This window comes from Dermacentor variabilis, chromosome 6 (genome assembly GCF_050947875.1).
Source record: "Dermacentor variabilis isolate Ectoservices chromosome 6, ASM5094787v1, whole genome shotgun sequence".
NCBI classification, from domain to species: domain Eukaryota; kingdom Metazoa; phylum Arthropoda; class Arachnida; order Ixodida; family Ixodidae; genus Dermacentor; species Dermacentor variabilis.
Window position 1 is genome coordinate 147017551 of NC_134573.1, and position 16802 is coordinate 147034352.

General features: G+C 47.3%; 1 protein-coding gene across 1 annotated transcript in view; it reads left to right on the forward strand.

Moving 5' to 3' along the window:
* The first annotated feature begins 9526 nt into the window (after positions 1–9526).
* The window catches only part of LOC142586317 (uncharacterized), a 63464-nt gene continuing 56188 nt past the window's right edge, over positions 9527–16802 (forward strand). The window contains exons 1-3 of the mRNA XM_075697563.1: positions 9527–9809; positions 11015–11198; positions 12672–12861. Of these exons, the coding sequence (XP_075553678.1) occupies positions 11022–11198; positions 12672–12861 (367 nt within the window). The 5' untranslated portion in view covers positions 9527–9809; positions 11015–11021. The remainder of the gene's footprint in view (positions 9810–11014; positions 11199–12671; positions 12862–16802) is intronic.

Below are 16802 nucleotides of genomic sequence, written 5' to 3' on the forward strand. Positions count from 1 at the left end.
AGTATGGATGCTTTGTCGCGGTAGTCCAAGAACTTTAAGATAACAGGACGCGTTTCATTTTCGATCTTTCGACCATGTCTATGTATCCTTTCGGTAGTGGCAACATTTGCACCTAATATCCTGCTAAATTCTTCTGTCACTACCCTTTCAAGCGCCTCGGTAATCTCGTTATCAGACTCGTCTACGCCGAAAACAATCAAGTTGTTCCTCCTTCCCCTGTTTTCGAGGTCGTCAACCTTTTCGGCCAAGGAAGTAACTTTTTTGTTCAATACAGATACCGTGATTTCAACGTCATTAACTTTGCTGTCCAGTGCAGCCACAGTTGATAATTGCTTCTCAACGAGCTCGATTCTACTTGTTAGGACAGAAATTTTTGGTTCCGTGTTTACTTGAAATGTCTTGATCTCTTCAATAGATGACTGCAGTTTTCCCTGGCCATCCAATAATTTATGCGGCATTTCTTTTTCGGTTGGCTCAGGGTTCTCCTCGATATCGCCGCAGAGTAAAAGATCACCAGGCACACAAGGCAAGCAACTCAAAATACACTTGACACACGGTGAGCAGGGCAGCAGCAGCAAGCAACGGCCATCAATGCGGAAGCATTTAGAAGACGAATAATTACTGACCTGTAGTGCAAAGCAGAATGGGTTTTTAGCATCATGCCGGTTGCGCTGCGGCAGTGACCACTGCCGAACAGGAAATACGACAGGGAATACAACGGTGCAGTAACGTGGCCTTTCCCTTACGTTCACCCTTGTCTAGCCAGAGCAGTCTGCGGCGCTATCTCGCATTCCATCTCTGACCCCCCCCTCCCCCCCATTTTAGTATATTCCCCATTAACGAGTCGCGTCCTCCAAAAACTTTTTCCTTTTCGCTTCTGCCACAGGTCTGACGCGTCAGCGAGAGATTTTCCTTTCAACTACCAAAAGTTTTCATCGACACTACACTTTCATAAAACAAAAGCAGAAAGACGTCAAACACACCTGCAAGGAAGTCGCGGCCACCTCCACTTATTCCGTCAGGTATACGAGCACAAATGCGTCCGCCGTTGCATGTGGCAGCGCCGTCGGCAATTTCATTGCCTAATAATTCAACGCCCCAATACGAAGCCGGGATTAACACTTCCGTCACAACGGCTCTTCATCGAAGCTTCGTATAAAACAGGAGGCGTGACGGTGTAGCAACATGGCCTGAATGGCAACTTCCTTGCTTTCTGCAGCGCTGCAAGGTTGGCAGCAACGCACTTCGAAAAGAATGTATCGTTCATCGTGCGTCGAACGAGGCGATACGGAAAAACTCCGTTGGTCTTGGAGACGTGGTAAATGCTAATTACGGCCAAGACTGGTTGCCACGAAGTTGCTTAACACATTGCTATTCTGTAGACGCCACAAGTGCTGAGCCTGCCTCGCACGCTATGCACATGTGTGCGAGCAGAATAAAGCCTTGGGCGAAGTCGTTGGACATTAGAAATAGGTTATGCAGCAAGGACGAAAGAAAAACAAGTGTAGCGTAAGCATTGAAAATTAAGAATTTCCTTTAATGCTGCGGGCCCGGTACTTCCGAGTCACGAGCGGCATGCGCGTTATCAGCATGACAGAGCATTCTCGACAGGAAAGTAACGAGCGCAGCGTTTTCAAGAAAGGACATGAGGGCAAGACAGTTGACGATTATTATTTTGTGGCAAATGTGCACCCCAAAGGGTATGGTATGGTATGGAGAACTTTATTGGGTCCTGAAGGTCAACCATACGTTGACGCGGGCCGCTCCCACGTTGGGACTGTCAGGCCGAGCCCTTCAGCCACATCGCGGGCCTTCTGGACTGCCCGTAATTGGTCAGAGAGTGATTCACTGTGTAGCATTTGCCGCCACCATTCTTGTTCCTTGTCACGGTCTGTGAAGACCGCGGGGCACTGCCAAAGCATGTGGTCAAGAGTAATGATGCCATTGCACTTATTGCAGTTGGTTTGAATTTCCCTCTCCGGATAGATCCTGTTAATAAAATATGGACTTGGGTATGTTCTTGTCTGTAGCAAACGTAATGTGACCGCTTGGGCTCTGCAAAGCTTACCGTGTGGCAATGGGTATTCCCTTCTGCTTAAATAATAATGCTTCGTGATTTCGTTATATGTTAATAATCGATCCCTGTGTTCCCCGGGTGAAGTGTAAGTTGCCCGGTCTTGAAGAGCACGGCTAGAAAGTCCTCGTGCTGCTTCATTTGCCACCTCATTGAGGTTTCTCCGAGCTCCGTCCACCACCCCCAGATGTGCAGGAAACCAGCGGATTTCGATCCTCTCACTCTTGACCTTCTCTAATAATTTTGTTGCTATCCGTGTCACATATCCGTTGGTAAAGTTGCGTATGGCTGTTCTAGAGTCGCTGTAAATATGTGTCCACCGATTAGCCCGGATGGCTAAGGCGATTGCTACTTGTTCTGCTACTGTGGGGTCCTTGGTATAGACGGTGATGGCATCCTGTATGTTACCTTGAGTGTCTACGACAACGGAGGTATACGCATCCTTATTTTTAACCCAGGCAGCGTCAACGAACACCGCCTGCTGCTTATGTTGATCTATGTCTTGAAGGAGTGCCTTCGCCCTTGCCTTCCGTCTCTCGAGGTTATGTGTCGGGTGCATGTTCCTAGGGAACGGGGTCGTCTTTATTGTTTCCCGTAGTCCCGCTTGCAATTGTGTTAATAATTCTCCTTCGTTGGTGTGGTTAATTTCTACGCCAATTTCTTCAAGTAGCGCCCTCCCAGGGCGTGTCCCCATTAGTCTCTCCTGGTGGGCCACCTGTTGAGCCTCAGCTATCTCCTCTAGTGTGTTATGCAGCCCTAGGCGCAATAAGCTATCATTGGCCGTGCTGATGGGAAGTCCTAGTGCAGTCTTTATAAGTCGTCTGATTAAAGCGTTTAGCTTGTTCTTATCAGCCTGTGTCCATTGGAGCATGCCAGCCACGTACGAGAAGTGGCAAAAGGCGAATGCATGTACCAATCTTATGGCACTGTCTTCTCCTAGCCCCTTATGCTTGTTGGTAACTCTACGCAGAAGCCTAATGACTTCTTCTGACTTGTTAGAGATGTATTCTATCATCCTGCAATTAGATCCGTTCGCTTGCAGGAGAAGTCCTAACACTCTAATAGTCTCCACCTGCCTGATTGGTTCTCCATTCTTGGCGCATATGTCAATGCGGGGTTCTTCCTCTGGGATATATCCGTTCGGCCTGCGCCCACGCTTACTGCTCCGTAATACCAATAGTTCTGATTTTTTAGCAGAGCAGTTCAGTCCCATACCCTCAAGTGTTGTTTCTACCACATAAATGCTTTCCTGTAGTTTGATCTCTGTTTGTCCCATATTACCTTCGGCACTCCAGATTGTTACATCATCTGCATATATAGCAAAGTGGATACCCTCAATCTGCGCGAGACCTCGAGCCACTTTTGACATTGCCAAATTAAATAACATGGGCGATAGGACAGACCCTTGTGGTGTCCCACGATTCCCAAGTTCCAGGGTTGTCGATTGGAGTTCGCCCAACCTGAGACAAGCAGAACGGCCACCGAGAAAGGCTTTGACGATATTGTGCAATCGCTTACCCAATCCCATCTCCGAGAGGATATCCAATATGGCCCTGTGCTTGATGCGATCAAAGGCCTTTTCTACATCTAGGCCTAGAAGAGCTCTCGTATGTAGCGGGCTAGCAAGAATAAGGTGATGCTTGATTAAAAGCATTGCATCTTGAGTCGAAAGTCCAGGACGGAAACCGATCAGGTTATGCGGAAGAATATTTCTGTTTTCTACATACTTAGTCAGTCTATTGAGTATGACATGCTCCATGGTTTTGCCCAGACATGATGTTAATGATATGGGTCTTAGGTTATCTAGATTGAGTTGCTTGCCTGGTTTGGGAATAAGAATTGTGTTAGCAATTCTCCATTCCTTCGGATAATCACCGTTTTTCCAGAGTTCGTTGAAATACTCTGTTAAATATTTTATGGAATGATCGTCCAAATTTTTCAACAGCCTATTGGAAATGCCATCTGGACCGGCAGCAGATCTACTGTTGAGGTCGTACAGGGCTGCACGAACTTCGCTTTCTGTGAAGTCTTGATCCATAGGCTCACAGTCTTCCCCTGTATATTCAGGCAGGTCTGTACTCTCATCGCTATCCTTAAGTGGTAAATACTTAGCTGCGAGCCGATCCAGAATGGCCTCCTCCGTTGTGTCCTGACTCTCACGATGGACGAGTCGTGCTACTGCTGTTCTCCTATTAGATTTCGTGTCGTTCGCATGAAGCAAATGTCTAAGTAAGTTCCAATTCCCACCACGTCTGATTCGACCATCTATGGAATTACAAAGCTCATCCCATTGTTGTTTCTGTAAATTTCTGGAGTGTTCTTCAATCTCCCTATTCAACAATGCTATGCGCTTCCTGAGTCTCCTGTTCAGCCGTTGCGTTTTCCATCTATTTAACATAGATTGTTTCGCTTCAATCAAGTGCGCCAGCCTACTGTCCATGATTTCGATATCCTCCTCTGTGGTAATATCCTTCGTTGCCGCCTTTACATCTTCCCTGAGCTGAGTGGTCCAAGTTTGGAGTGTTTTCTTTTGTCCTTCCTCTGTCTCAGCTCTGATTTTCCTTGCTTTCCGAAAAAGATCCCAGTCAATGTAGTTAAAGTGCTTTATCTCATTACTTGGTGTTTCCAATAGTATTTGTAATATGTAATGATCACTACCCAGGTCAATATTGGAGTTATTCCAGCCAGCGTTCGCTAAGTTTGATACAAAAGTAAGGTCTGGGGTGGAGTCCCTGCATGTAGATGTACCACACCTAGTGGGATAAGCTGGGTCTGTGATGAGGGAGAGATTAAGATCTGTAGCTAGGTGCCAGAGTCCATCCCCTTTCTTAGTATTCCAGCGATATCCCCAGGTTTGATGTGGGGCGTTGAAATCCCCTCCAATAATGAGTGGAGCGTGCTTAGTAACAGCCATAGTCTTATTAAGAAGTGCCCTGAAACTCTGTTTCATGTCGCTAGGGCTGCTATAAACATTAAGACAAAAGAGGCTTTGCGGTTTGCTTCTATTCCTTTTCAAAATTATTTCCACTAGTAAGTATTCTAATTTGTTTAGTCCAAGGCGCAAATCATGTTCTATGTAAGGTATTTTCTTATCTACGAGCGTGGCTAGCCCCCTACCCGGCTCTTTGCCCCTGCATGTCGCTTTGTATCCGGATAGGCTGATCTCATCCGCCAAGGTTTCCTGCAGCATAATTATTTTCGGTTTGTCTGGAGAGGCTTTTATTAACTGCATAAGAGGTGCTTTTTTGTGATAAAATCCTCGGCAATTCCATTGCCACACGGTAAAGCTCCCCCTGCTAGCCATTGCTTATAGAACCCGCCTTACTGCTACCCGCTAGAGTACGCTTCGTAGAACCCCCTGACGCGCTAGGGAGCGATCTGACGCTTTCTGCTTCTGAGGGTAGGTACTCGTCGTCATCGCCCTGTGCTTCTACTTTGGTGAGCCTCTTTTCAGCCGTCAGTCTCCATTTCCATAACTTATCAACTTTGAAGGTAGTTTTATCTATGGCATCTCTAAGTTGTTTAATCGCCTCCTTGATCTCTTCCAAAGCAGAGCACACTGTCGTTTCTACTGGGCTTATTGCCCGCTTCTTTGGAGCTGGTGTGTTTTCTTCATCCTGGCTGTTGTCATTATTCACCGGTTTGGCTATTGCTACTTTTGTGGAGTTAGTCTGCGAGTTCTTGCGAAGTTCTACAACCTGCTTAGTAAGTTCTTCATTTGCCTTTCTCACCCTTTGGGGTGTAAACTTTTTTTAGAGTGTAGTGACTCAATCGAGCAATCAGGCTCGATTGAGTCACTACACTCTAAAAAAAGTTTACACCCCAAAGGGTGTAAACTTTTTTTAGAGTGTAGTGACTCAATCGAGCCTGATTGCCGCCAAGCGCCATGCCGCAATATCGAGAGAAGACAGAATAATAGACGAAGGGAATTGTTGCCTGCGAACGCCACTTCGAGTCTTGATTCACAGGGCGCATGTTCCAAACAGACCACTAGTGGAATCGTTGAGATCCCTCGAATCAGCCACTACTCACATAGGACTTCATTCTTAACGTACGCACTTGCGTGTGTGCTTGGAGGGTCATTTACTTTGTTATTTAGCACAAGAAAAATCATCGGGCAGAGTATCCCTGACTTCGTAGAAACCTATGAAAAGTATGATAAATGTTGCATGTACCAGGGCGAGGCGTCTCACACAGGCTGGCCTATGTTTTGATAGGGGAAAGTATTTTACAACGAAGGTGTATATGAGTAGCCGATTCGTCCGTCCCTTCGTTTCCTGTACGCCGAAAGCGCATGCGCGAGAAAAAGAGAAAGAGAGGCGCGCGATTCGCTGCGCCTCTCTTGGACATCGGCTGCCACTCATGGACAGGCCACGCGTCATACTTACTCCTGAGGAGCAGGCAGGTTTCGATCAGCAACGTCGCGAGCAGAACCGGGAACGAGCTCGTCTACGCCGTGCCGGTACTTCAGACCGGGCACAAGAACAGACTCGTGCAGCCGAGCACAAGCAACAACTGCGCACCGAGGATCCGGCAGCCTAACAAGTCGTCGTTTAATGAACCGTCGGTATTAGCCCAGCGAGAAAAAGCGGGGCCGCGCGTTTCAGCTTCGCCGGTTAACCATCTGTACGGAGTGCTTCTGTGGTGATTTTTGTCAAATTCGGCTATGCAACCTTTGGAGTGTTAATGTTAGGCGTTTAGTATGGTGGCGCCATGTGGTGTCTCCATCCGCATGGGTTTTCTTCAATGGAAGAAATTTGAATGAAAAGGAGTGCTGTCGTTTGGCGTTCTGCCGCTATTGGTCAGTTCTGTCACTGGCCAAATAATAGGCAGTTTTAGTTGGGCGTCCGCAACCACCCACGTATGTAGCGCGCGAGGTCGTGCGTATGTAGCGAAGAGCGCACGCACGAAACGACAATTGTTGGCCGGACGCAAAAATTGAGAAGGGGATTGCTGACTTGCACGCGCAGGAGCCGGTAGTGTGCTACTCCGCGCCGCCATATGTTAGCTTCTGAAACTCTGTAGCCAATATCAGCCGCCAAGAAGTCAAACCACAAGCCTGAGTCATATCTTCGGCCGGAGCAATATCGGAAAATGAGCTCTCGTGGCCACGTGAGAACACTCGAGAACATCCTGGAAAGGCCGCACAGCCCGCAGCGGACGCTACGCCGCGCAAGAGACCATGCGTGCTCCTCCGTACTGCGCATGCGCACGGTCGCCTCCACATGTTTCCTGCATACTGTTGTGCCACACTGCGTGCCTACATCAAGGCAACGGGCACTCCCCCCTCCCTACGTCGTTCTTCTGAAGCGGTTGCCCTTAGAGACAACCGGAAAATTTTTAGCAAACTGCCGAACCCTTTCCGTGGGTCGAACCGAATAGTCCAGGGGCACAGAGCACCACGACGAATCCACTGGCAGCCTTCAGAATTTCACAGAACTGCTGACCCTTGCCAGGGAGACCGGTTATATGCAGCCTTGGACTTCTTCGACGAAACACTAAAGCGGCGTGGTTGATGTCAGCACCGGCCCTGCCTCGTCCTGTCAACGATGGGACGCCCAAAGGAATTTAAAGCAGAGCCGGCCCACAGCGCACCAGCCGCCCCGTCGGTCCGTTGCGCTGTTTGGTTCCACTACTTGTATGCTATTACCTGCTATTAATTGCTATATATAAATGTTGTATAAAGCTTTTCGTCTCCTCTTCGCCTGCTACAATAGTACGCCTCTTGTCTCCAACGCCGAGTCGCAATAGTATGCAGAGGTGTTGCGGACGCCCAACGAAAAGTGTCTAATTCACACGCTTCGCTTGCTTCTCTGCATTGGCTCTGCGCATCTTCAGATTCTGAGAAGAAAATGCACCGGCGATAGCGGCGCGGTCACGCACACAAAGATAGTAGCTCCTATACCGCGCTGATGTAAGGCGTCGGTAGCGTCATCGCTCGAAGTGCGCGAGGAAGACATAAGGGTGTCGTAATTAGAAACTAGTCCCACAGCCAGGTACGTTTAGTGGCATAATTAGCGAAGAGGATAAAAATGTTCTTGTTTCTTTTTTTTCCTTGTCACTTGTATACACTTGCCAAAAGATTCATCGTTTAGCTATTGTGGCTTGGAAACACGCAAGAGAAATTGTGTGAACGTTTTTTTTTTTTTTGTGTGTGTACCCAAATAAACGTCTATGTGTTCATTTTTCCAATTCTTGTTTTTTAATGACCATTCTTGGCGCAACTATCATGTGAGGAGCTAGCCGGTAGCGCGAGGCACCAACCTCTCCTTCAGTACCGTTAACCAAAAAAATCTTGCTCGCACCTGACGCAGGAAAGCTTTATGAAGAAGATAGTCCCTGTGAGTGCAGTTACCTCCTGATTGTTTTAATGGGGACAGGCTTAGTACACAAGTCGAAGAACGAGCGTTGTCAACAACTAATAAAGAAAAGAGTTGCACTCCGCATGTGCAACAACTTTCGATTGGAAGAGGAGTGGATTCACGTCGAGGTAGTTTTCTTAGTCCCGGTAGCTCTGCCCAGTTTCTGCACGAAAAGTGAACGCAGTCAGTTCAGGCATAGGAGCGTGCACATAAAATGCACAAGAATTGGTTGGTTGTTTGTGCTGGCAATGTCATTCACGGCGGGACCCCTTGATTTGTGATAGACGTAATGCTTGGAGGAAAGTAGTTGCTACCTCATTGAGATGCTAAAAACAGCGCCTGTACATAACTTCCGCATAGCATTAAGATATCGCTTATGCATACACTGCTGAGAATCTGGATACGAACCACAAATATTGAAATAGTGCACAAGAGTATGGGAAGTCCCGCGGTTGATCGTACAATAATCACCAATCAGGGCAACTACTACCGTTCTTCTTGAGTTGCAATATGTTTTTGCATTTCTCTGGATGATCTTTGAAATGCAAATAAAAAAGTTCAATTACGCTTCATTTATGTCTATGGCAAACAGGTGCATCAGCGCATCATTCAGCATACTCCCTAATTAATGTAGCACTTTCCAATGACGGCAATATATTTCAGTTTCCAGCGCCATCTGAACAACATCATTTCGTATTCTGTGTCTATTGCTGCCCTTTTTTGTTTTCTGTTCTTGCACTTATGCGCATCGGGTTATACAGCTCATACTTCATACGCACGTGTAAGCAATAAAGCAAAGCTTGTGAGCGCTTGTCTGCGTGTCCATGTGTATTTTCCTTTCTGTCAATGTCTTTCACGCTGCTTTGCCATTCCTAATGTCCATCCAAGCAGCCCAAGCTTCTGTCCTTGTCAGCTCGAAAATAGCCTCACGCACGTAACAAGCGAGGCATGTTTACTACTTCCTAGCGTCGCCAAAAATAATTGTCCCTTGAGTGACGGCCATGCCGATTTGGCGGAGATTGGTCCCAGCCATCATTGGCATTTATCCAGTCTCGAAGCACTAATGATGTGTTTTTTTTCGGATTCTCTCATTCGGCGCACGACGAGCATCATATTCCTGTCGAAGTGCACCGCTCCTGACCAAGCCATGCAGGCAGCACCCAGGCGGCACTCAACTCACGCTACAGGACCGCCGCATAAGCTGCTGCGAACGCTTCGATACTTTGTTGTATCCGAAGCGTCCAATCCGGTTTTGTATTTGCGCCTTGGATTATTACGCCATGGCCTTGACAACAGCGCAGTACAACTGCTGAAGCTTTTTCCTCAGTGTTCACGTCTGACGGAGGTGTAAGTGGACCCCTCCTTTTTCTAAGGTGCGTATTTGACATCGTTTTACGGTTTTCTTATGAAATGATGTGGTGTCGTTGAAACAGTTTTGTAGATAAAGAGGAACAAGGAGCCTATGGCCAACAAATCGGGCCTATCTTTTGGTGAATTGAAGGGGCTACGATAAGAGATAAGAATGAAAGAAACGGCTATGCAGGTCGAACGCATACGTTGAAATTTAATAGAGGCGAGGATATTGTTAAAATTAAATCGTGGGGTTTTACGTGCCAAAACCACTTTCTGATTATGAGGCACGCCGTAGTGGAGGACTCCGAAAATTTCGACCACCTGGGGTTCTTGAACGTGCACCTAAATCTAAGTACACGGGTGTTTTTGCATTTCGCCCCCATCGAAATGCGGCCGCTGTGGCCGGGATTCGATCCCGCGACCTCGTGCTCAGCAGCCCAATACCATAGCCACTGAGCAACCACGGCGGGTGAGGATATTGTGAAGCGGGTAATTATACACTGCTCAACTATACGTTGCTGCGGAAGAGTTGGCTAGGATGGCCCCAATCTAAGAATAGAATGGGATAGCCCCAATATAAAAATATTAAGAAAATCAAGGAGGGCGTGGGTAGATAAAGAAAGCGTGTTTAAAAAGTCGGGGGTATCAGAGACCAAATGCGATATAGCATTGTAAACTGCTCTAGCTAGATGCGGGTGCACTTAATGGAATTGGCAAACCATTTGGTGGTCCTGGCTACGAATTAGGCGACAGGACGTCTTTGAAATCGCTGCCTTAGCAAACTAACACCCTACCAATCTTGTCACTTGTTCGTAGAATCCGCCTGCGTTCAACAATGCAGTAACAGGCAAGAGTTCGCGATTTGCTGCTAGCCTCCTCAACATAGTTTCGCACGGAGGAACACCGTGCAAGCTGAATGAGGAGAAATTTGAACAAGCAAACGGTGACTGACAACTATTTTGTGCAGACTATTGTAACACGGACATTTGTTAATCACAAATGCAACTTTAGTACTTTTTTTTTATTTCGCGCACTTGCCTTGCTTGCAAGCATCACTCATCATCAACCACGCTATGTTCTGCTACGTCTGTTACGGATCAGTTATCAAATAAAAGACATCGCATTCAGCTAATGTGCATCACTCAACCCTCCGCGTACATTTTCGCACATAATGTACATAAGTCGTTCTATTTTCGAAAATGACTGACAATCGATTTCTTTACAGTTTTTACATGGATAAAATGGCGATTCTCACCACAGCCATCGCTGCTGTCGCCGTGACCACAGTCGTGTTCTGGCTGCTGAAACGTCGCAGCAGGCTGAGATTATTCAAAGAGCTCGGAATTCCAGGGCCAAAGCCGGACTTCTTGTGGGGCAATCTGAAGCAGATGGGCCACAGCCGCGTCGAGGTGCGTGAAATAGGTGTGCCATGCTTCGGTTTCTGAGAGCTTAGCAGAGTGACTCAAGCGGCTGGTTGGCAATTCATCATAGTAAGTGAACAACGCGAAAGAGGAACAAGGTGGTAAGCAAGACGAGAACAGGCTATGAATTGTAGAATGCCTTTGTAGCGGACGTGCGCACGATTCATCCCATTAATGCGACATCAATGCAAAGGTGAGCTAAAGTGTACGTATTCTCAAACTTCAATGGTTGTTACTATAGGAGTGGTGGGGAGGAGACCACGTCAAGCCTTTGGCGCAGTTATGCTTCCCACGGACACGTCACTTCCCACCCGAAGTCAAGCACCAGTGCTCGGCGTTTCCATATAGTCTGCCTGCCAAGTACAGATCGAAACTACTGCAGTCTTAACTTTAGCAATGGAACGAGAGCCTGCGTGTTCAGGGACACAGCGTGACCCCGAGAACGCCTCAAAACATGAGGCCCTGGTAGGCTCGTTGCAAGCATTGTATCCTCACGTTTGAGTTGAAATCTGCTTTCGAACCTCTTTTCTCCCAGCTTTCCTTCTTTCTCTCACCGATATAAGGGAACCAGCCGGACGCCCCTCCAAAGAATTTCCCTTCATGCACCGAAATAGGTGCCAAGTGCAAAGGCCCCTACCATTTAAACAATTCATTGAGCTGTTATGGCCTTGCAATAAGACACTTGTATAGTTGACCATCATTATTTTCGCTGCTGGGTTATACAGCATATGGGGACCATCTTTGTCTCGTTCTGTGCTGTCTACGAGTTATATTTCTCCTCTTTCTCTTGCCCGCGTGTAGGGTAGCCAACAAGGCGCAACCTTGGTTAACTTCCTTTAATTTTCATCTGATCTCTCCCTCTCTAGCATACGCTTACCATTACGCTGGTTTTCCTAGTGTCAGACAGCTGTATTTTACTGCGAAACGAAGTATTTGACATCTTCTGAAGCAATGATTACTGCAGAAGCGAGTGTAAGCGCAGCCTCCTTATTTGCAGCCAGCCGCGACCGACAACCACACGTGACGTCACTCTACTAACCCTTTAAAACTAACTTGCCGAGGATGACGAAGCCGCCTTTGACGAAAATGGGTCCTACTATCTCAACGTTGGCCAGCACTTTCTGACTCACCTTATCCCTGTTTATAACCTTTATACCACTGTGTGCTACTCTATCTGTCAGTCCCGTTCTTGATTTTGGATCTCCTTATTTCTAAGATGAGACATTTGCTAATATCGCTTTTTGTACCTCTGTACAAAAAAAAGGAAAACGAAAATTAGTGGTTTTGTATGGAAATGAGCGGGGTTTTGTTGGTATTCCCGGTAAACTGTAGCAAAAAAAAATTAAATTGCATTTTTGACAACATAACGCAGTGTACCGAAAAAGCCACTGCCGATAAGCTATTGTGTCGTAAAAGGGTCACATCGCAAGGGATTACTCACGTGCAAATGCAATTTTCCAGACTTTCGTGCAATGGAGAAACGATCACGGAAAGCTGTTTGGCGTCTACGTGGGGAGTGAGCCTTTCTTGGTCATCACAGACCCCGCAGTAGCGCACGAGTGCTTTGTCAAGCAAGCGGCGATATTTCAGGACAGACCGACGTCTTTCGTGGATGCGGAGCCTTTCAAAAGTAGCCTCTTTCAGCTTGGCGGTAAGTTTGACATTATCCGTGGCGTCCTTAGGAAGAAGCAGAGAAAGAAAAAAGGTGAAACTGAATACACATGTCTAAACCCTTCCTAGATAAGCTTTTCTTACTCATATAGCTTCAATGTTTCTTAGTCTATAATTTGCAATTTTCTTTATCGCTAACAATGAAGGAACAAGAAAGTTGGGAGAAAATGTCAGGGCTCACTTTGTAACTAGGGCTATATGATGGGAGCCGGTCCACGCCATCGATTGGTTTCATAAGCAGCTTTTGTATTATGGCCTTCACATTATACTCCCTGGTCTATTTCTCGCAGAACAGTGAAAAGAAAGCAAATATGCCAAACATCGTTGCACGAGAGACGGCATTACGAGGATTGCAACAGGCGCCGCTTCCAGAGTTATTGGCCCGATCATTTCCCAAATGGACTCATAGCAAAGAGGCCTGCTGATGATGATTTAGGCTATTGTTTATTTGCGAAAAAAAATTTGAGTGACTCAAGAAAATTTTGCTGCGCTTCTGGCGTAGAACACTGGTGCAAGTATGAAGGGCGTTCGTAAAGCTTGTATTATTGGCAGTACAAATTTGTAAGCGCATGTCTCTCTTCTTCTAGCGGGATATAAAACTGCTGTTCTATATAGTCCCGTGGAAAACCGCTAGGGCATCAAAACAAGAATAGCGGTGTCCAGGAAATATTCGTTGAAGCACGAGCAGTGAGCAACCTTTCTGCATTTCAAGGGACACAATGCCAAGCAGATTCATGCCGAGCTTGCGGTGGTGTGCGGTGAAGCACAAGCAGTGAACTGCTTTCTGAATTTCATGGCCACCCCCACCAGCGAAACATAAATATCATTGGCATCATGTCCCTTGAAAAGGAGAAAGCAGATCGCTGCTCGTTGAACAACGAACTTTCCCGATGGACGCCGGCATTTTCGGTTTGGTGCCCTAGCACTGTTCCCCGGTACTACACAGGGTGTGTGTGTGTGTGTGTGTGCGTGTGTGTGCGTGTGTGTGTGCGTGTGTGTGTGTGTGTGTGTGTGTGTGTGTGTGTGTGTGTGTGTGTGTGTGTGTGTGTGTGTGTGTGTGTGTGTGTGTGTGTCTGTGTGTGTGTGTGTGTGTGTGTGTGTGTGTGTGTGTGTGTTTGTGTGTTTTAGGCAATACAGATCTCTTATAAAAAATAATGAAAGCAACGAGCGTGGAGTTTTTGCAGACGAGTTCCTACGCGAGGCGGACATACTTTTCCCCTAATAACATGAGCTTCAGAAGACTAATTAACGAACTAATTCATGCGAGGAATCCGCATAATATTTTCGTTCGGAACCCACGCACTGATGGAATCGATGTAAGCGAAGCTTTCTGTGCTGTTTGTTTTGATTATACGTCATTAGCGGTGATGCTGACGGCGACTGTTATATTTCATCACCGTTTAGTCCAACAAGAGAGCGGTACGTGAGTTTATGTTAAACGTTACCTTGCGGGTACTACGGCGGTTTGCTTGCATAGTACAGAGAACACACAGTGAGAGAGGTGTTTGCTTGAGGCGTTGTTGTGCGCCATATTTCATAACCTCTGAGAGGCATTGTCTCACGTGGCGCATCGAATCGGGGCAGAAGTATTAACTTTCAATTAAATTATGGGGCTGCACGTGCCAAGACCACAATCCGATTATGAGGCACGCCGTAGTGGCGAACTTCGGATTAAATTTGATACCGTGGCGTTCTTTAACTTGTCCCTAAATCTAAGTGCACGAGCGCATTTTTATTTGGCCCCCGTCGAAATGCGGCTGCAGCGGTGGGGATCACACCGTGCGCTTTAATCAATGCGGCTCGCCTTCTGTACAACCTAGGCAAGTTGTCCACTTGACATATTTGCACAGTCTTTATCTTTCAGAAATAGCAGAAACCTACCGTCATGTACCTTCCACTTAAATTTATCCAGATTCCCGACACACGCTATCAGTAGCGTTTATTTGTCTTCTCACATCACCTTTTGCCTATCGCCCTCCCGACCCTGTCCTGGAACTGCGAGAGTGGCAAAGCTGTCTTCACTCGTTTTTCGACTGTGTCGCTTCTACCCATTCTCTTCCCCCTCTCACATTCTATCTAGCTTACCTCTGGACTTGCTCGTTACTAGAAAAGTAAGCGCTGCATTTTCTGCAATGCTTTTGCGGGAGGTCACGGATTACAGCTGTCAAGAGGCTTATATGCCGACGCCCAGGAAGCTCCGGAGGGCATTGTGTACATGCGACTCGATGGGAAGGTGCAAACGAGTTTCTCGGCTCTCCTTTCCTCTTTGCCGCGCTCCTTCCTTGTATATACACGCTCTGAAGCCCTGACGCGGCGTGCGAGACAGCCGTGGCTGCAGCAGTGGGAAAGTCGAAGAAACAGGCAAAGAAAGCTTTGCTTCGAGAATTCACCAATGATTACGACGCTCCCTAATGCGAAAGTGAGCGCAGCTGTAAATGTGTTTTCATTTCCGCGGACAACCTGTCTCGTGTGGTGCGTAGCAAACAGGGTGAAGTGTGGCGCGACTTCCTCGCTAATCGTGACGCGAGGATGCCATTCACAGGAGCCGTCGCAGACAGACCTCCACTCATGCAGCGCTTTGTTTCCATACAGGCGAGGCGCGCTACTCTGGCGCCATCTCGTAGCCATCGTCGCCGCAATGCCCGTCGTGCGTGGCACTACGCTTTGCTTCTCACGCTTTCGCCATGCCCTTCTCAACCGCTTTCAGCCTCATGGTTCCGCTGCAACTTCCTCCTCCGCTTTCCTTCTCACACTCTCCTCGCTGTCGCCGCCTTTTATCCGCGTTCCGTGTTCGCTCTTTCATCTTATTGCTGTGCTCGTTCGCTCGGTAACGAGGACACCATGGGACGACGCTCGCCGCAGGAACGGGCGCCTGTAAGAGCTGCGCTCTAAAATTCATCATTAAGCTTATAACGCGACAGCGTTAAATATCCCGTGTCGCAGAATATGCAGTGTCAGCGTCGGCGGAGTTTCCCGTGAGCGAAAATTTCCGTATATCTTTAGGTATGTGTATATGCCACACCTTGCTATATGACATCCGGTACATGCGGGTTATATATAGCCACGCTATTCTCAGTTGCTCATACCTTGTCTTAAATTCTTGACAAAGGCATTTCTTGGAATTTTTAATAGTAGCCCACAAACAAATGTCATTAAACAAAACACTGAAAGCGCATGCCTTATGTGTTAAATCCTCTCAGTCTTAAATATCAAAAGTGCGGAACAATAACAAAAACTTAGAAACGGTGCTATTTTTGTCGCGGCTGTGCACAACCTCTGGGATCGGCACACGCAAGAGGCCGCGTTTCTAGCAGAAAGCTCTCCTTCGTGCATAGCCTTCACCGCCAGCGTTTTCCGGTAAACATTGCAATTACATAAGCTTTGAATGCTGTCGCGTTCCAGTTTAAAAGTCGAAACTTAAGACTTCCAAAGTTTCTTTATTTGTACCTTGGGGGGTTGTTGTCTTCGCTGTTTGGGGGCAGTGACATTTTCATGCACACCCCTCCTCTAGAAATCTTGAAAATCGCATCTAGTTCGGTATACTCATCAAAGTCCAAGGCTCAAATGAGGCAATGTCGAGACTGAGCGCGTCCCGCTGCGCGTGATACAGCGACGCGCCGTAAAAAAAGTATGAGACGAAGTTTGAATGACAGGCAAATAAATGCGCGACCAATCGTGACCCCAGACGTGCCCTAGACACAGATCCACATAGCTTGCCAGGCAAAGCGTGCCCAAACAGTAGCTGCCTCGACTGTCCGGAACGTCGGGTTTCGAGTTTCCTTGCGTTTATCGTCGCGGGGCGTTTCGATGTGATGTGCGATAGCGGACTCCTGTGCTCCCGCGACGCTCGGTTTCGATGTTACCTGGATTTACCGTTGAAATGGGATAATAAATACCTCAAGGTGTGACCTTGAAAACATT